Genomic DNA, 20,831 nt, shown 5'->3' with positions numbered 1-20,831 from the left:
GATTATCTTTTACTAAGGTTTTGCTTAGGTACGAAGGTTACGTTATTTAAGTTATGGACAATGTCAAGAATCTAGTTCTGTACTATTTCAGGAAAAGCGAACACTATTAAACCATGTAACTGGTCCAAGACAAATTTTTGCCATAACCATATCTTACTAATATTTGAAATAGAAATCAGATTACACCGAGAATAAAAGTATGTATATCTTTTAATTATATCATTATACTTTTCTAGTGTAAATTATTTTTGCATAAAACATTTCTAATACAAAAATAGATATGGTACGTTAAAAAGTCGAGACAGTAAAACCTTTTATTACGTATAACGGTTAAAGAGGAGCGTAATACGTTCATTATTCTTAAGTGACGATGTTGCGTGCAAACTTATATCCATCCCTCTGTTGGTATTTCAACTTCATGAAAGAACCTCTCTATAATATGCATGCTATACAGACATGATACGTAACATATGTTGTGTTCATTCGGTAACCATAGCGATTCGAAAACCTCATTGTCTCGTGTACCTACATGAGGGTTAAAATCCTTGATAGATTTTTACGTGTATGAAACATATACCATTCCATATAGTAAATACAAGTAATGCACATGTCGTGCAATATACAGGATATATACCGAGTATAATGTGTTTGTACGTATGTGAATATTTACAAAAGTACTTATAAGTATTAATACAAAAACAAAACAAAAAATAGTCCCGAACAAAGAAATATTTAAAGGAGAGACATGATTTAAAAAAAAGCGTAACTGTTGTAACTGTTCTAGGTGCTAAGAACCGTGATACTTCGACATGATGACAAATCTTTGAGAGAAACATTCGTAGTCATCCGTTACGCTTGCGAGTAAAATGATATATACGCTAAGTAGATTGTAGTAGTATACGTAGATATATGCATGTAGTTCAAATGTAAAAGAATATCAAAACACGAACCAAGCTCGCAAATACATGTGTGTTCTATTCGTGCAAAGGCATGTGTATAGCTATCATTCGTAAATAACACACGCATGGTCATGTGTGCAATATATAAGCACTATCATCCTACCACGAGGAAGTCAGTATGTGTCACAGTATTGCGGTGGAAGTTACCGGCGCGGTCACCTGACAAGCATGAGCGCAGTGTCTGACAGTTGAGGGTATCTTACCAAAATTTGAAGGGAGTGTACACTATACAGTTAGATACATCAAGAATTAACAATTCAAAGAAATAGCATTGACTGCAGTTACTGTCTGGTGATTGTGGCCAACATGTTTTGATGTTCTTTAATGTTATCAGTTACGAAAAAATAATTTATTCACATGAAAGTGCTTCTTCTTTTTTAAACAATTATTCAAAGTGAAGGAAGATCGAAGAATTGAGGAAGAAAAATTTCTAAACTATTTCGGAGGTTCAAGCACCGTTGTTTGTCTTCCGAAAGAAATACGATCGTACTAATTATGTATTCAGATATATGATCCATGTCTTGTCAATATACACTCCATTTTCTGACAACTTTCTGAATATATTTCCACGATACTTGTTAAGAATTGCCATTGTGAAATTAGGTCGTCTTGTTCAATAATGCACTGCTGTACAGTTTGCAAGTGTACAGAATATCAATAATGACATTTGAAATTACAAGTCAAAAGAAAAGGAATCATAGGCCACGATGAAATCACGTAAATAATAATTGGCAATTAAATATAAGAACAAAATGGAAGTTTAAAAGAAAACAGAAAGAAGAGGTCACGAGTACGAAGTAAAATGTTCTGACTAAAAGCATACAGCAAAGTATCCACATGCATTTTGAAGCATCAATTACAAAGGTCGCGATTGATTGTCCAAAGACATCCCGTTTCGTGCCGTAAATTTATAGATCCGTCTTAGATCTAATAGGAAAGATTGTTAGCATATTCGTTGATGGGCCAAGGGCATTCGAACCTGTTCAGATTGGGAAAGATGATAACTATAGACTATCCAGCTGTTATTCCATTCATAATTGAGAAAGAAAATCAAAGCAAGGCTAAATCACCGCCTCAGTTGTCTTGGCAATAAATGATCTTCCGTGATTGCTGCGAATTTTACATACATATAAATGTCAATTGGAATCGGAATTTTTGTTGATCCGTTTTCATTTCATGTAATACATTATCGATCGATTAACGACTGAAATAAAGTTACGAAGACACTTATCGACCGATTTGCCTGCTTTGAATTACATGAAGGAAGTGATCTTCTTGACAGAATTGTCAAGAGTTTATTGTCACTAATATTTACGATACATATAATGATTCAGCGGATCTCTTCTCTTTTTACCAATCTGTAATTGCCACGGTGACCAATAGAAGAATTTATAAACTCAACGATATTCGACGCCGATGATATGATACCTTTGTAGGAAATTGCGTCGCTTTGGGATTTTCGTGCGAGTAATGATAATAATTTGACGAAGATTAGCGTGTTGTACGGTGCATCCATTTAATGCGAATCGTTATCATGAAAATAGACAGATCGAACTTGCTTCTCGCTAAAAAAGGCAGCATTCTATTATCGTTCCGATTTACAGAATGTCAGGATTGATCAAGATTGCCGCGGAACTTGTATTTTTCTTAGCTGTCACCGGCGACAGGGAATTCTTCTCGACACTGTTTATCAAGCATTTTTGAGCGCAATGGATAACAGCGAACCTCGAGTCGAGGATAAAACACAGGTATCATATACATATATCCTTTTCTTTGTTTTTCTAGTCAATAAATTTTGTGATTTTGTTTTACGATCTGTACGTAAGAACCGGTCAGCAATAGAATAAATGTGTACAAATGAATGTGTACATTACATATTCTTTTTAATGGCGCATTATAGACAAAACTGGTGAATATTTTAAAAGATTGCATCGTACTTGTTTTAGCTGTATCTAATCGACGAATCTCATCAATATAATGTATCTAAATAATCCATCTAAACTAGTCACAGGTGATCTAGATTATTCACTTAATTGCATGCCAGGTATATAAACGAAAGTCTCGTTGCTAAATTATCCAGAAAATTATGGAACATTTACACGGTAAACTTCTGCTACTAACAATAAGTGTTCCGTACTTCAATGATCTCTCTGAACATTGAAATTGCAAAAAATAAAGTCCGATGAAATATGCGCGACGCGTTAAAGTATGCAACCAATCGAAATATTTAAATTAACAATAAGCCTCAGTATTGTTACGTTTTACGTTACTGCGAAAATTATTATCGACATGTAGTAAAATGTTCGTAATAATAAATAATTTCGCTAGCTCTGAAACGAACTTTTTACACTGACGAAGAAACAAATTTGATCCTTCCAGAATATCCATAGCAGACGACCGAGTATATCCATAAGCAACACAAGTGTTACCATATCAAATACAAATGAATCTCAAACGAACGTGAATGCAGAGGGAACGGAGAATTCGCCATCGAAAGCGTCATCAACAAGTTCCTCGCCCCGAAGAACCGCTACGAATTCCACAAAATCGAATTCCCCTAGTGTGAACGAAAACACGAGAGTTGAAAATAGCAAGGAAATCATTTACAAAATGGATAAAAATGGTATTCAATCGAATGGATCGCCGATGGCGAATAAAAAATTATCCAGAAGCAGCGTTTATCCCTCGGGAACAAATCTGACTGCTCGGGACGCTTTTGGTAGGATTCCAATAAATCATTCTTCTTCCTTTTTTTATGTTTTTTGCGATTTTTTCTTTTCACTTCCTGACATTAAGGAAGAAAAAGGGAAGGAACTCTCGATCTAATTTAAATAATCGGGATATGTATATCATTCGTATATAGCGTGAGTATTCGTAATGGCACGTTAGCCTTGCAATGGTTGAAATAGGCCTAAGTCAATAAACTACGATCAATATGCATATGAATGTCAGCGTGACACGAATAATGGATATTAATAATGAGACTATAACTTCAGCGGAACCGTAAAAACTCTATAACTATCGAACCATTGTCGAGCCGATACGTGTCTCCATTATTATTCTCCTTCTTTCACAGAATGTGAAACTTTTGATAACGATAATGATACCTCCTATTTTGTAATGGTACTTTAATGTTCGTATAAGATACATGACTTTATATGTTTCTTTTTCTATATGGACCTTCAAGGTCAATGGGTTTTGCATAGTTCGTCGTATGTACAATCAATTCACTAAAGACATAGTAACAGAATACAATTTCACGCAACAGGTGCTGAGTAGCCTATTTACATGTATAAGTACGGTCAATAGGAAGCTACCAGGGTAGTCCGTAAATTTCTATGTTTTTAATATGAATATTGAATACAGAAGAATCTTTACATTATACTTTTAGAATGAATATACTCATTTGATTCATATGTGTAATGTGTCATTACGTAGCTCCTGAATGATGCTTTAAAACCTTTGATGACATATATTTAATTCGATTAATTTCTTGTACTCTATCTGATTATTTGTTTAGAAAGGGATATCAAAAAATTAGAAATGCGTGCACCTTTACACGTCACTACTGAAAGCAGAACTTCAAAGTGATAGAAGCAACGAAGAAAATATAATATTTTGAGAAAAAATATAGTACTTTGAAGTTCTGCTCCCAGTATTGACACTAAAATACACGAATTTCTAATTTTTTCATATTCCTTTCCAAACAAATAATGAGATACAATACAATTAAATGTTCATTAAAGATTCAAGGCATTATTCCTGGCCTACATAATGACATATTATACATATAAATCAAATGAGTATATTCACTCCAAAAGAATAATACGAAGAAATACATTAAAGAAGCGCAACTAATTGACCACCCTAGTATTATCGCAGAGTGTTTGTTTTATACATCCGTAGTCAATTATTTACCGATCTATTCAAAGACTTTGAGTAACTATATTAGTTAAAAATGATATTAGTATGATGATTTTAACTTTGGAGTTTGAAGCCTCAAATTAATTCGAACATATTTTTATTCTTCATAGGTCCTAAGCTTACAATACCAGTGACACCGGAAGACACTCCACCGTTACCGGAAACACCAATATTTGCTGAAGATATACCGAGAAATTCTTTATTGCAAAAGGATTCGTCCTCAGAGGGGGAAGTGGATCCCGAAACACTTTACTTCCGGTGTGTTAACTTCTTTTCCAAAATATATTAAATGTATTAATCACATTTTTAAACAGAAAGTACCTATATTATAAAAATTTTAGTACGTGCAGAGTAGAATTTATTGTACATTGTTCTATCTTTTATTCCGGTACTTTACTGTTTTGATTAATCTAAGAAAAATGAACAACAAATTGTAAAGAATTCCTTGTTCGTGTAGATATTAATCACGCATAGTAGGCAAAAATAATCCATAGAGAGTCAGTTCATCAAGAACGTTCGTATAATTAGCCACTGTGCAATGTTACAAAACCCAGAGCACATAAAAAAAGAACGTTTACATAATTAATTTTCTCATCGCGTGGCCCCTGCCAGCATATTACATATTGCGATTTTATCCCATAATAACTTTACGTCAGTCGTGACTTCTTCCGTTCATGTTTGGTTTAATTTTAGACTAGGTTTCGTTATGGTCGTGCTGTTTGCTTTCCTATTAGGTCATCCCGAAAGACACCCTGTAAATTATTTAGTATGTATATTTCCTAAATAAGCCCTATTATTTTTCAATTACATTGTCAAATAAATCAGATTTTCAAATAATTTTGAACGACTTTGAAATAACCTTGAAATAATGTCTTGTAACCCTGAGTTTTGTAATACTGAATGGTAATTGATCGGAAAAGAATTTGAAAAACGGATTTGAATTTGAATCTTGGAATGACACTGGCTGACTTTTAAATGTTCTTGAATTGACTTTGAAATAGCCTTGCAATAATCTTGAAATGATCCCGAAAAATTACCCTAAAATTTTAATACATTATGCTTTCCCTCTTTTTTTTTTTACATCTGCTTTATGAATTCTCCCAATTGTTTAGTACAATTAATTACTTTTTTTTAATTGGTTGCATTCAACGTATCTCGGCAGATTTACCGACAATCGCTAGAGTGGATCAGTGTTCTGTATGTTTATATTATTGACGGAGCGTGAGTAAATCAGTCGTCATATAAAATCATTATTGATCTGAAGAAGTGGTCAATCAGCCAATTATTATTTGCATTATAACTTATTAAATAATATACAATATCGTATACTATATATTTGCAGAGATGGTCGTAGACGCATTGATATGGTGTTAGTGTACCAGGAGGAGTACACTGGAGTGATGACGGAATTAGAGGCACGTCGAAAAGAACAAAGACGCGTTTTCCAGCAGAATCTATTAAAAGAGGGTTTGCAGTTGGAACTGGAACCAAAAGAAAACTCCTTCGATGGGAAAACTTACTTCTTGAAATTGCACATTCCATGGAAGATTAAAGTTCAATACGCTGAAGTGATGAACTTGAAATTACCCACCAAAAGGTTCATTACTATTTCTGTTAAGGCTTGGGTAGGTTCATGAAATTTCTCAAAATGAAAAGTATACGTGTTCGGTGTTCCTGCTTCTAATTAACATTGCAGTATTTAGTAAGTAAATTTAACATAGAATAATCCTTCATTTTATTATTAATTTATGTTATTTTATTATTAGCAAGGTAACGAAGACGTGAAAGAAAGCCCAAAATTTTGGGAGAAATGGATACAATGGGTAAGAAAGATACATACTTGGGATACGAAGAAGTATCCGGAAGAGCCTAGCTTTTATAACAGCATTGATTCTGGCGATCGAGAAGAGAGGTACAAATTTAACTGTATAAGACAAAATAAATTAAAAATGTATAAGCTGATTATATTATATATTATCATATGTTATAAGTTAATTATTCGATATTTTTGTTTCTCTTTTTATAGATTCGTGGTAAAGGATAGAGATACAGCTTATACACCTGCACAAAGGTCTTTAATAGTAATGCAAATATTATCGAGGGCACGGTACGACGAAAATCACGAGAAAGCAGGTATCCGTAGACTTTTGGCGGATGGCACCTATTTAGACTGCTTTTCTCTGCACGAGGGCCCGTATAATAGACCTGGATTCAATGGCGAAATTCTCGACAGATATTTACTGTACTTGATATGGGCTAGACCTTCGCAATGGTAATTTCATTAGCACTTTCACTTTTTGTTAAATAAACATTTAATTCTGTATTTTTAGGTACAAGAGGCAGCCGCTCTGGTTGATTAGACGATATTTCGGTGAAAAAGTGGCTCTTTACTTTGCATGGCTAGGATTTTACACAAAATGTTTATACGCTCCAGCGATTGTTGGCCTTTTGTGCTTTATGTATGGTGTAGGAAGCATGGATGGACCTGATAATATACCCAGTAAAGAAATATGTGACTATAGTATAGCAGGTATTTTTATTTCATACAATTTTTATTTTATTTTTTTCCGTTCTTCCTCTTTACTAAATAACTTTTCTAGGAAATATTACATTATGCCCTCTCTGCGATAAAGCATGTTCTTATCAAAAGCTCGGCGAGTCTTGCATATTCTCAAAACTAAGTTACTTGTTCGACAACCCTGCCACTGTCTTCTTTGCCATCTTCATGTCCTTTTGGGGTATGCTATAGACATAATTTAATGTTTTAACGCATATATCTTATCTTCTTATTCGATCTTTTAGCCACGACATTTCTTGAGTTATGGAAACGAAGGCAAGCTGTAATAATTTGGGAATGGGATCTCCAGAACGTTGAAAGTGACGAAGAACCTCGACCTGAGTTTGAAACTACAGTGAAAACATTTCGAATAAATCCTGTGACCAGGGAAAGAGAGCCTTACCTACCAGTATGGTCTAAGGCTGTACGTTCTTGTGCCACCAGTTCCATGGTATTTTTTATGGTAATTAAAAGAATTCTCGTCACATTCAATCAAATAAATTTGTTTCGTTGATGCTAAATTTTATTGGTAAATTTGTATTCAGATATGTGTAGTTTTGGGCGCTGTTCTGGGAACCATTATTTCTCGAATATCGCTGGTAGCCGTATTTTATGGCGGCGGAGGTCCATTTTTAAAGAAGCACGCGAAAATTTTTACCTCCATGACTGCCGCTTTAATTAATTTAATTATAATCATGATTCTTACACGAGTGTATCATCGTTTAGCGCGATGGATGGTGAACATGGAGAATCCCAGAACGCAGACTGAGTACGAATCCAGTTTCACATTCAAGATATTTCTCTTCGAGTTTGTCAATTTTTATTCATCTCTCATCTATATAGCCTTCTTTAAAGTTGGTAACATTCTATTTGCTGCACGTATGAAGTGAAACAAATTTATTGAAGAGTGGCGATTTACAGGGTAGGTTTTTTGTTCATCCCGGAGACGCAGACGCACGATCTTCTGAATTCTTTCGTATAAAAACGGACGTGTGCGATCCAGCTGGATGCCTGTCAGAAGTTTGTATACAGCTCGCCATTATAATGGTGGGCAAGCAGTGCTTCAATAATTTTGTCGAGATACTGTCACCAAAACTGTGGAATTGGTGGCGTAAAAGAAACCACGTTGCGGCTACGAAAGATCACGGTAGACCGTATACTTATTGGGAAAAGGATTATCAGTTGCAGGATCCCGGAAGACTAGCGCTCTTTGACGAATATTTGGAAATGAGTAAGTATATTTAAATTACTCATCAGTAAAAATTTAATTAATTTAAAATATAATTGTCAATTATTTTCTTCATGTACTTGTTTTATAGTTTTACAGTACGGATTCGTGACCTTGTTCGTCGCTGCATTCCCATTAGCACCATTGTTCGCGTTATTAAACAATATAGCTGAGATACGGCTTGACGCATACAAAATGGTAAGAGAGGCGAGAAGGCCATTAGCAGAGAGAGTGGAAGATATAGGAGCATGGTATGGTATACTACGTGGAGTAACTTACGTTGCTGTAGTGTCGAACGTACGTATACGTAATAATAAAAGTTCACGATTCAAACTTGCAAATTATATTACAAAGTCTAACAACAATTTGCTTGTATCATACATAGGCGTTCGTCATCGCATACACGTCAGATTTTATCCCCCGCAGCGTTTATGCTATCGTTTACTCTCCCACGGAGGATCTAGTGGGTTATATCGACAGTTCTCTATCGGAATTCAACACATCAGATTATACAGATGACATGAAAAGCGATATGGCTAAAAATCATCCGGTAACTTGTCAGTATAGAGGTTACAGAAATGGACCGGATCATTCAAACGATCCATATGGACTCAGCCCGCAATATTGGCATGTTTTCGCAGCCCGTTTGGCCTTTGTCGTTGTTTTTGAACATATCGTAAGTTTCACTTTACTTCATCTTCTATATGACTGGTTATAACACCACTATGGCCCTCCATACATCTTACCTATAAAATTCACACTTTAAAAAGCTATCAGTAAAATATAAAAATTGAAATTTTAATTAGGTTTTCGCCCTAACTGGCATTATGAGTTACGTGATACCAGCTGTACCTCGTTCTCTGGCGACTCAATTACAACGAGAACGTTTATTAGCTCAAGAAGCCAAATATGAGAAAGGTATAAAGAGCAGAGAAGACGAAGATGATATTTTATCGGTGCTTAGAGAAGCAGGTAGTATTGGAGGAAGAGCTGCAGGCGGTGGTAGAGGTAGCTGGGCAAGGCGTTTCAGCAAATTGAGCGACGGCTTAGATGCCCACGTCGACGTAACTTCCAGGCATAATAGAAACAGTGATGGTTCAACCGTATGGGAAGTGACATGATTTTGAAAAGTGTCGATCATATTTTCTCCTCAAGGAGTACATCTGTACTTAAGAACATTTTAAAAATACCACTCTCATTTGTATCAAAATTATCTAATTCTATCGTTGTGTAAATTATACTTGAGTGAAGTTCTACATAAGTATATATCGAGATATCAAGTACAAACAAATGAAATGGTAATTGTGATATTTTAAAAAATCGTGTAAAATACACAAACACGAGTAAATGAAAAACAATCGAACCAACATGTAATGAGATAATATACAAATGCCAAAAGTATATCGACACTTTTTAAAGATTCATCGAAAATCTATTTAATAAATTTTTAACGTTTGATCGCGAGATCAATAACATATGTGTGATTTTTAACATAAATACTATCAGTATTAACTTACACAGAATTACCTCTTTTAGAATATTTAAACCAGATACTCTATTTTCTAAAATTATATTTCATCAAAATAGTTTTAGATCATAATAACCGGTTACCGGTGATAAGCATTTTTAAAAAATTTATAAAACATACTTGTATACTTGTACCATATGAAAAAGCGACATGATGATCGAATTGAATAGTGTCACGTTTGTGTTTCTATAGTAAGGACGTTACTATCGTTTAGTTGCTAAAATTTCTGAAAACACGGGAAAGTAAAAAAATTCTCTCAAGATCTACACAATATACTCTTTATTGTATATAATTTCAATATTTCATTCTCCGTCTTACGCTTAACATTATTACAATAATTACTATAGAATATATTTATAATAATATACATGTACATATTTACTTCTTTCTTTTTGCTATTGATTCTCGACTTATATGTATAATTCTATGCTTATTGGCCTATGATTCAATCCATACTGCACTTTCTTGCGTCTTCTGCGTCCTTTTTAAAATCTAAAAGTGTATCACAGCTGTGTTGAGGGGATAGATAGGGATCTTTTTTGCTTTTTTTTCTTGTTTTAAAGAAAAGGAGACCGTTCGGACAACCGAAATCGATACATAGTCCATTCAGTCAGATCTCCTCGGATCTGATGGACGCATTAACTCAAAATTCATTAGCCATAGTTCCGATAAACGGCTGCGATGAAATGTACCCTACATTCCTAATAGTCTGTAAAAGCAGTATTTATTTTATTTATAAAATGATCTACACACATCGTCTCGAAACATATGCCGTGTGTTATATGTGTCCTAAATGACAAATCATAAAAATATAATTCATGTCAAATTTTTGAAATAGAGAAAGAATCTCCATGGTTCCTTAATTGTTTTTCTTTTATCCTAAATCGTTTGCAGGTAAAATCATTTGTAGCAATCCGTCCTACAGTAACATATACTCTTGTAATATTATTGCTTTTGTGCTAAAGTTACGTTGATAATTTTTTTTTCTTTTTTAAGGGAATCTCGTAGCAAAAATCTTGTACATTTTTATGCTCTTTGCAGCATAGTACTTTTTCTAATACAATGTGTGTGTGTGTGTGTGTGTGTGTGCGTGCGTGCGTGCGCGCGCGCGCGCGTACACGTGATTCACAAACTTGAGTGTTAGACAAAATGTGTTTATTTAATAAAATTCCTGCTGCTACATTATTACAGAAATAATTTTGGCTTTCCTTCGCTTATTTTTATCTATATGTGTATTAGAACTAACATGCGTTATGGTACTATACGAGACCCAGATATGCAAAGTTATCAAAGAAACTCCATTTCGTTTATTTATAAAAATATTCTGTGGATTCGAATAACAGAGGTTGATACACTTCTTTTAATTAGGCGAGCTGTACAAATTTTATTTCTTTGGGTATCTCTCAAGGATAAATAGCTTCAACTGAGTTCGTTCAATAGGATATTCATGATATAAAGCCTTACATTTACTGATTATATATATTCACTTGGTAAAAAAACCTCTAAAAATATACTATATGCGATAAAACATTCTATATTCTCTCGAAAAATAAACTTTCAATAAAAATAGTGTCACACGTATTAAAAAGACAAATCGTAAAAAGGAATGTAACAGCATCTCATCACGTATGGGCCGTGTCGCAAGAAAATTTTCGTCGAATTTCTTTGTCTTGCATTAATGCATTTACCGATTATGTTTCAAGTATTTGGCTAAGAAGTCCCGGTAGATACATTAATACAGATAAATTGAATAAATCTTGTGCTCCTACGAAGTTTCCTGTGAAAATGTTACGTAAACAGCATGAAGTTTACATTGTTAAACATACCGAACAAGCAAAACATCCGACTCGACTAATCCTTCTGAGTGGACTAAATCTCGATTTCCAAATGATGCGTTTTAATTTAGGTAAGAGGTAGGAAGATGTAACACTTAACTAGATCCAGGAGGAGCATTGAAATTAAACATGGTGGTTGGTGGACGTCCAGGCATCGGTTTTGGTGGTAGCCTTGGAGTTACCGATCCTAAAGTAGATTGCAACAAATGGATTGATAAACAATTAGACAAAAGCATTGTAGATGTGACACGAGAATACACAATTATGATAAACTTTCTGATATTAATATTTTTACCATTAGGTTGCGTAGGTGGAAGTTTCGTAGGACTGGGCCCATTGAAAGACATGTGTCTTCTTGTATGAACAACACTCGAACATGTGTTCTCCAACGTGGAATTCCGCCTTGCAAGTAGCGCTGAACAGCTCGGATTCAACGTTGTAGGAAGGCGAGGCGGTAACGTCACCGGAGGTAAATCTCTTCGTGGTGGCAATGGTGGTGGAGACGTACCATCCCGTGGAGGAAGTATGGGCGCATTTGGAGCTTGTCTCGCCTGTGATAAATAATATAAAACACACGATATTATAAACTACGAAATTTAAAGGGAAAATAAACCTTTTTTGACAATTTACCTGTTGCGGCGACTCGCTTATGGAACTCTCTCGTTTCCTATGAGATCTTGGTGGCAAAGGGGGCGGAGGTTGACAGGGAGGTACATGGCTAGGAGACGGAGGAGGTGGTATCGCAGCACCAGGACTTCCACCCGACGATGGCATACCGGTCAAGGCTCCCATTACACCAATCGTACCAGAATTAAAGCCAAAGTGACTATTTTGTGGTTGATGATGTGGGATAGGCAAATGACCAGGTGATCCTAGTTGCGGGCTGCTACCCGGGGAGCTGATCGAAAGTCCTGACATGCTAAGAGGACCTGGTGAACCTGGAGGTTGAGCTGTACCTGTATTAACAGTAAAGTACATCTACTACCTATCCAAGCATACTATGCAACAAAATAAGAACGATTCTTGTTTCTGTAGAATGAATAAGAATTGTAAAAGGCGGCTGATAAGCACATGCTAACATTCAATATTCTGGACTACAAACCTCCTAGTAAAACAGGTGCAAAGACAGTGTGGTCCCCTATGTGAGAAACTGTAATATGTGAAGCATGCGGAGGGGTTTCTGGTAATTCTGGCGGCGGGGCCTCCGGTGGAGGATCGTGTAATCTTACACTGGAGGCTACAGCTTGCAATGGAGCTGGTAATTTGCCGCTCAAACTTCTAGCTTTAATGCCCGGCGATTTTAAATTTAAGTCCGGCCATTTACGAGACTACAAGAACAATAATAACTAGTATAAACAGTGTTATTATACGTGTGTTTTATAATTTCCATTTACTTACGACTCTAGGTGGTTGTCTACATCCTCTGGGTTCTACTTCTAGGCTTTTATTGTACAAATAATTGCTTATATCGGCCTCTTTCATATTAGGATCGAATGGTGATAAATTTTCAATGAAATGTCTTATTCTAGGTTCCACTGAAAGACAATAAGGTTGATTTTGGTACTGCTGAATTTCTCCGGTTATCTCCGCCACTTTCCGTCGTTTGCTAAAGTTTATAAGTTCTGGACTTCCTCGCAGATAATCCGGATTCCCTTCTTCAATGTGTAGAATGTTGGTCAGGTACATGCCTACGAAAAGAATATATATTAATGAAAATTAATTTAATAATTTAAATCAATAATATTTTATTCTTTATTATTTACCAAAAAATGGTACACAAGGTGGATTAATGGATCGCAATTTTTCTTGATACTTCCGGAAATGACCGTTGTTTAGTTCTCTTGCTTCTTCTAGAGCCTTTTCCAGTCGTGCTGGTATTTGCTGTAAATACAATAAAATATATAACTCTGCTTGGTTCGAGTTAATCGATAACACTAAATAACAAAAGAACATACTTGAAATGTAAATTTTAACCTAAAAACGGACGCAGATCCCATTGCGCTAACAATTGCTAATACGCCATTAAAGTTATTAAGATCTTGAAGCACCATCATAATTTCAATTGTTCGTGATACAATTGCAACTCTCTCCTCTAAATTTTCAGCTTCTACTATGGTTTTTTCAAGCCACCGTGTAAACTACAGAGTAAAGAAGTGATTTAATTTGTTAAATTCAAAATATACAAAATAAAAACTAATATAGAGCATAATGTAGGTAGCTTACGTTTGTTGTGTGCTTTATCATTTTCAGTAAATTTGGTGATGTCTTTTCCTTATCTTTCTTAGTCCATACTGACCCAACTAATTCCGAAGGCTTTACAGTTCTGTACAATTCGAACTCTAGTAGAGTTAATTGCCTCGCTAATTCAATTGGATGTAACTGTAATTATTGGAAAATAATTTACTTGTCTACATAATACAAATAACATATTAGTTACGATTATAATGTTACCATATTATCAGTTTTACATTGTTAATGTATTACCGTTAATATTCCCCATTCTTCTTCAGGAACTTTTAGGTGCCACTCAATAGGTGGTGGAGATCGTTCGAAGCTAAATGTAATAGGTCGTTGTTCTGAAGGTTCGCATTTCCTTTGCACAATTTTTATTACTGAATCCACCCATTTTCTCATTGATTTTCCACTTACTGTGTCTAAAAACAACTGCAATCTTTCTAAAAGATTTCTATCGCGTTCAAAATCATAAAAATGATGATCAACCTAGTATGGGAAACATTCAAGATATTATGATCACTTAAAAAATGTAATACAATAATTTAGAGCAAATATATTTAAATATTACTAACCCAATGTCTTAAAACATTTAAAACTCTAAATTGAACAGGTTGACAAAATTCTTTTCTATATCTTTTCCAATCTTCCCTAGCAGTTGTTTTACAACCAGAAGATTTTTCTTCCTCACCGTAAACTAAAGAAGGATCTGGTATGTCGAATCTTTCGATTAACAATATCAACAGTTCTTGAGGTGAGCAAAAACTCCTACAAAAAAGGAACACAATTTATTCGTTAAAGAATTCACATACCAAAGTAAAGGTATGAATCCACATACCTATAAGTAGTAAGGAATGTCCGTACAAAAGCTGGATCAGCATATATATGATAAGTTAATCTTTCTACCAATTTAACCAAAGTTGCGCCCTTAATTAATGGAACACCTCCATTTTCTCTCGCTTCCAAAACAATATTTTCTGGACTATCTTGTTCGGCAAATTTATATAAATGTGGTGGAGGTAACCTTAAGGGATGTTTCCTTTCTTCATCCAAAAGGATACTGTCCAAAGTTCTTTCTAACATACTCTTTGTATTCAACATTACAAGATCCGCCATCCAACTATTTTTATCTTCGACGGATTTGGCAACAAGAATAACATTAGGGTGGTCCCTTGGTGCAATTTCAAAGGCATTTTTTAATTCTATAAAAATAATTACATGTAATCTAGTTATACAATACAAATTTAATATTAAGATTATTACTTTTTAAAACTTACCTTCAGTATCCTCTTTGTCGATAATATCAACTTTTCTAATAAAAAATCTTTCTTTTAAACGCAGTTCGCCTTGATGAGGTGGATGACCCACCACACCAACCGCTGCAACCGTAACGCTAACTCTTTTGCCACCACTTGGTTTACAAAGAACTAATAAACCATCGAAAAGAAGAGCCCTTCGTTCCGTTAGCCTTCTTCCATTACTTACTTTCCACAACATATCCTCTATACATAAAAAATAGCGAAAATATACTTTCATATAACTTATGTAAAAAGTAATAAAATAATAACGTATATTTTTTTCATACCACGTATAAATTCATTACAACATTGTCCGACGTCTCTCTGATCCCAACCATCAACAGTTTTTTGTAATTCACTAGTTTTCTCTAGTGCAGCTTGTCTCCTTGCTCTACTCTGCATTCGCAGACCTGTATCTTTTTTTGGAAGACTCGCCATAGATTGCAATAATTCCATCTGCAGTGGATTTAAAAGACCTTGTACTTGTTCCAATGTTTCACCATCTTCTATATTTGGTGTACGTTTTTGTAATACCTAGATGAAATATTATCAAAATATTATTGAATTAGAATAATGTGTACAATAATATGTAAATGTAAAATGATTTAAAATGTACCTTTATGTAATGGAAGTACAAAAAACAATGCCATATTGGTTGTAATAAAAGTTTTGGCAAATAATATTTGACAGCTTCTTTAAAACCATGACCTGCTGCTCTTAACGCAGCATTAGCTTCAGGCCTTGATAATAAATTTGTTAAAACTTCTCGACTAGCTAGACTATTAATGTCTTTTGCATACCTAATATGAACATTTTCATTTATGATTCAAAAGAAATATATATAATTATACTTATTAAAACCAGTAATTTCTTTTTGCATACTTTATATAAACATCAAATTCTGCTGCTTCTGCCAGTTCTTCAAAACATGACCCAACAGTAGGTGTTTGTTTCTCTTCAGTAATTTCCATTATATCTTCTAAACTACCAAGTAACGTTACAGTAACTTCGTAAATGTCCATAATATTACTGAAAAGGGTTTCAATCTCAGTTCTATCTTGTGCTAATTTTGCGATTTCTTCCCGAAAAACCTATTTAAAAAGTGGGATAATTCAATTTTTCATGGATTAACAACTACATTTCACCGACTAATAAGATATTTCACCTTAATGATCATATGGAGATCACGTAAATAATGACGTTCGTCGTGTATGAGATCTCGAACAGATTCTTCATAAGTCTGAGAAACCACTGCACCTAAACCACTTTGTGGACCCTCTGCATAATCATCTTGATAAAATAAGTCCATTAATACCTATTAATAGATCACTAAATTACTCAACATTCATCACGCGATTATTGATACATTTAGTATACAAACGTAGCATAAATATCATGCTTTTTAAAAATGTTACCATATCTGCACACATTGCAACCCTTATATCTTCGCAAGATATCTCTACATGGCGTATATTCTTGACATAGTTTCCAGCTAGCTGAAAAGAAAATAGTCTTAAACATTTTCAGGAATTAGTGTTAACGAATAACATATAAAAGAGTTATACAAAACAGAATATTGATAAAAATAAATGATAATAGCTTTTACCAACCTTCAAAATATCTGCTGAAATATATTCCAAGACTCCTACTACAAAAAGACTAACTTGTAAATCAATTTTTTGTTGTAATACTTCCTGTCAATGTAAAAATACAAGATTATAATATCTGTGGATAAATATATAAAAATAAAACATAAAATAAATTTAATTTCCTAATTACTTTTTGTAATAGTTGATGAATTTTGTCAACTGGAAGAACTAGTGGTGATTTCTTTTTTCCTTTTTCCAAGGCATCTCTTGCATCTCTAAGTGCCCATCTGTCAATGGGAGTAGGAAAAGTACGTCTTACTCTTTCTTCCACATCTTGAGGTGTGTGTGGTGGAGGATGACCACAAAGCATTCCCAACAGCCTTAAGATTAAGCTCTCAACGTAGTCTAAGGCATCTTGTCGTGCTTCAAGACTAGGATGTACTTGCTCTAGTACCTATTTTATATAAAACCTCCATTAAACAGAGAAGACTATTATTTAGGGGAAAAAAATGTTTTAGGGAAAAAATGAATGAATGAAATATATGGGATACAAAATGATGTATGATACATTGGCACGGACAGAGAATATTGTTTACAAAACATCTATTTGATAGTCAATATGAGCTACATTTCTATTTAAGTAAAAGATATAATATTCTTACAAGTATATTGTTTAAGAAGCATAATTGATAATTAGTGATCTAAGAAAACAATTTTCTATAAAAAAAAATATTTCACTAGCAGTGGCATTTTAGAACAGCTTTTTTTATGTTTGCAACTTATATTTTTGTTATACAATATGTAAATATTTATCCTATTTTATCCATTGTGAAAGAAGCTCCTGCTAAAATTCCGCAAACTTTAATATATTTATTGTATGGAACAAGAATAGTAAGAGAATTAAATTTCTCATTCACATAGGTTTATACTTATAAACAGCGAGGACAAGCAACATAACATTCTGTCATCATTCTATGAATTGTTCAATATATGAAGAAGGTATCTTTTATTCAGATGCAATCACAGTTTTCAAGAAAGCTACCGATCATTGTATGATAATACATGATTGTTAATTTCCATGATATTTATTTCACGTATATATTATGAGATATTATTGTTATTTTTGTTATGTTGTTAGAGGGCAACAAACCCAGTTGGAGTTGGAAAGGGCATAAAACAGTGGCATATTAGTGACAATGACAATAGAATCGACGAATGTCGATCGGGTTGACATCAATGACATCTGATGGCATCAAAATCTCGCGAAAAGCGGGACCATTTCACAAGGGATTATTATAAATTCTATAATAAGTAATTCGGAAAGTATACCTTGCGTAGGGAGTTGACAAACACCCCCTTCCACTTAGCGGCGTTCTCTTCTTTCTGAAAGTCGTAGCCTGACGGCTCGCCCACCACTGACGCCGGCGACGAAAACATCTCTACGTACTGGTACAGCCTATCACGCACCCGACAGAATAACACGCACTAAAGTCAGTACGGCCAGAATTGATATGTGATTTTTACCACCTCTCAAATTCGGTGATATTTCCTAGCGGTGGAAATTAGTTCACGTCTTTTTTCAAAACAAACACATTTACAGACTACCTTCATAGTTCTATCATACGATTTTTCTCATATTTCCATCCACACAATCGTGTAAAATGATATAAGGTAGAGAGAAATTTTCGTTATTGGTTGGGAGTGTCACATCTACAAAATCGTATGTACGGTGGCTCATGAAAGTATTCAAACACTCGTAGAAGCATTTTACGAATATATTACGCGTATTGTGCTTTCACATTTTGCCAATTTCATTAGCACTGTCACGTAGAAACGATTATCGTGACTGGTCGAGTTTGAAATTTCTTATATGTATGTCTAAATTACAAGATATAGTAGTACATGAAAGTATCCGAACATTTATACAAATCTTTTATGAATATAATATATGTGTTATATTCCCATATTTTGAAATTTCATCAGCACTGTGTCGTGACACGACTATCGTGAATATCGATCAAATTTGAAACGTAACTGAAAACGTACATAAAAACTACATGATACATACTTGTAGGTATATATTCCGTTGGGATATACTTCGCAAAAGTATTGAATCAGTCCATTACATTAATAAATCACAATATTCAATAGGACCATCTTTAATATTTATTAGATGTTTAAAATGGCTGTTCGCACTGTATACTAATTTGTTACTAAATATACGTTTGCAGTCAATGTTTTGTAACTTGTATACACATTTTCAAATTGGCTTGAAATTTCACTAATATAATCACTAATATAATCATGACAGTTATGTCTCATAACAATACTAATAAAATTTCAAAAAAATATGTTTTACATAAAACACATAGTATGGAGACAAAAGTTTTCTACGGCAAGTGTTGAAATGCTTTGGCGAGCCACTGTGTGTATCATGTAAGTATCGCGAGAACGGGACGAAGAAAGCGAAAACGGGACACACATCGGGAGCAAAGTGATCGAGAACAAATCCCCACCACTCACATATATCAACTCTGGCCGTGTTGACTATATACCTAGAGAATACGCTCCGGAGAGTTGCCGAATTTTCCAAACAACATTTCGTATCGGAAATCAGAACACAGAAAAAGTTGACAGAGACGTCTGTCTGTCCGCCAGTCCGTTTCTCAGGGCGCAGACATCTCTGTTGGATAAATGCGACAGCTAAGCCACTCGGTGATATCCCCCCGGGATCTGGATGCTTCTTTCACTTATCATAGGAAGCATCTTCCAAGCTAACCCAAGAGTTCCCGAGTTAGACCGTTTCTGCATTTTATACACCGTTTTTAACACAAATTTTTGTCAGAACTTAGCGCGAGCACCACTACTATCAAAGGATACCATTGCGCGACTCGCATCGATCGATAACTGCGATTGTTACGTCCACTTCGAGAGTCCCGAGTTCGATATATCAAGCTTTGTTAGAGTATCGACCCTCTTTTCGAGATATTTTTGAAATTCGTAATGGCGATTCATGTGTGAAAGCTCGGCTGTTATGTCGTGTAATAGATAATAAATTTGTTTCTCGGTGTTATACTTTGAGAAATATTATAAGAATATTGCTTGTGTTACTTACAACGATACGATGGATGACATACGAGTCATTACGAGTCATTCGAGACGTTACGAGTGTTCGATAAAAGAATTGTTTGATTTAAATATCTCCTTTAGAATGTGAATTTTTAAGTGAATATGAAAAATAGAATATATAAACGAACGATGTAATGTGACCTTGTATAATGTAACCTTGCAATCGTTTTTTTTCATAACCATATAGAAATCCATTCCTGTCCCATGTTCTGTAATACCGACCGTCAAAAAAATTAGAGACAGCGATGGTAAGTAAAATCAGAATACATATGTACTAACGTTGACTAGGATGAGATATAGAATAAGACTGGTATTCAACGATGATATCTCGTGTTTCTTGTGTCTCCAGTGTTTCACGTTTTATGTTTTAGGAGTCACTTGACCTTCTTACCATTTTATTATCGTTTCGGACATTACCGATTCAATGTTAGTCCCTCCGTTGATACTATGCTGCAGATACTTAAAGTAATGACCGCTAGATGGCAGAAAGGTAATGATTAATGTACATTCTTTTGAAATTCGAAATTTATAATGTTGTTGTTATATTTTTAT

At 34.5% G+C, this 20,831-nt stretch overlaps 2 protein-coding genes across 11 annotated transcripts; one reads left to right on the top strand and one right to left on the bottom strand.

Moving 5' to 3' along the window:
• Positions 1-721: 721 nt before the first annotated feature.
• Positions 722-10,577, top strand: LOC122573407 (anoctamin-4). 2 transcript variants are annotated; one of them, XM_043739717.1, is made up of 14 exons: positions 722-2,707; positions 3,339-3,678; positions 4,994-5,141; positions 6,226-6,508; positions 6,650-6,795; positions 6,910-7,155; positions 7,214-7,413; positions 7,484-7,621; positions 7,686-7,903; positions 7,986-8,294; positions 8,362-8,671; positions 8,760-8,965; positions 9,054-9,344; positions 9,475-10,577. In XM_043739717.1, exons 1-14 carry the CDS (start codon positions 2,669-2,671, stop codon positions 9,787-9,789), a joined length of 3,189 nt encoding a protein of 1,062 aa, XP_043595652.1. In that variant the 5' UTR covers positions 722-2,668; the 3' UTR covers positions 9,790-10,577. The 2 variants fall into 2 exon arrangements, with proteins under 2 accessions (XP_043595652.1, XP_043595653.1); XM_043739718.1 differs by lacking the exon at positions 7,986-8,294.
• On the bottom strand, positions 10,453-20,046 carry LOC122573405 (protein son of sevenless). Of its 9 annotated transcripts, none has more exons than XM_043739710.1 (22): positions 19,674-20,046; positions 18,480-18,606; positions 17,341-17,604; positions 17,172-17,255; positions 16,977-17,057; positions 16,727-16,876; positions 16,444-16,652; positions 16,178-16,361; positions 15,849-16,095; positions 15,541-15,765; positions 15,102-15,465; positions 14,839-15,031; positions 14,516-14,752; positions 14,255-14,410; positions 13,987-14,169; positions 13,795-13,912; positions 13,430-13,719; positions 13,134-13,359; positions 12,662-12,987; positions 12,327-12,582; positions 12,132-12,218; positions 10,453-10,688 (listed from the first exon to the last, which is right to left on the bottom strand). In XM_043739710.1, coding segments are annotated over exons 1-22 (4,056 nt in total). In that variant the 5' UTR covers positions 19,676-20,046; the 3' UTR covers positions 10,453-10,641. The 9 variants fall into 9 exon arrangements, with proteins under 9 accessions (XP_043595645.1, XP_043595648.1, XP_043595647.1 ...); XM_043739713.1 differs by having other exon boundaries at positions 18,480-18,860; positions 19,706-20,046; XM_043739712.1 differs by having other exon boundaries at positions 18,480-18,635; positions 19,706-20,046.
• Between the last annotated feature and the right edge of the window lie 785 nt (positions 20,047-20,831).

Source organism: Bombus pyrosoma, linkage group LG12 (genome assembly GCF_014825855.1).
Source record: "Bombus pyrosoma isolate SC7728 linkage group LG12, ASM1482585v1, whole genome shotgun sequence".
NCBI lineage: Eukaryota > Metazoa > Arthropoda > Insecta > Hymenoptera > Apidae > Bombus > Bombus pyrosoma.
This window is presented reverse-complemented; position numbering and strand designations above follow the sequence as displayed.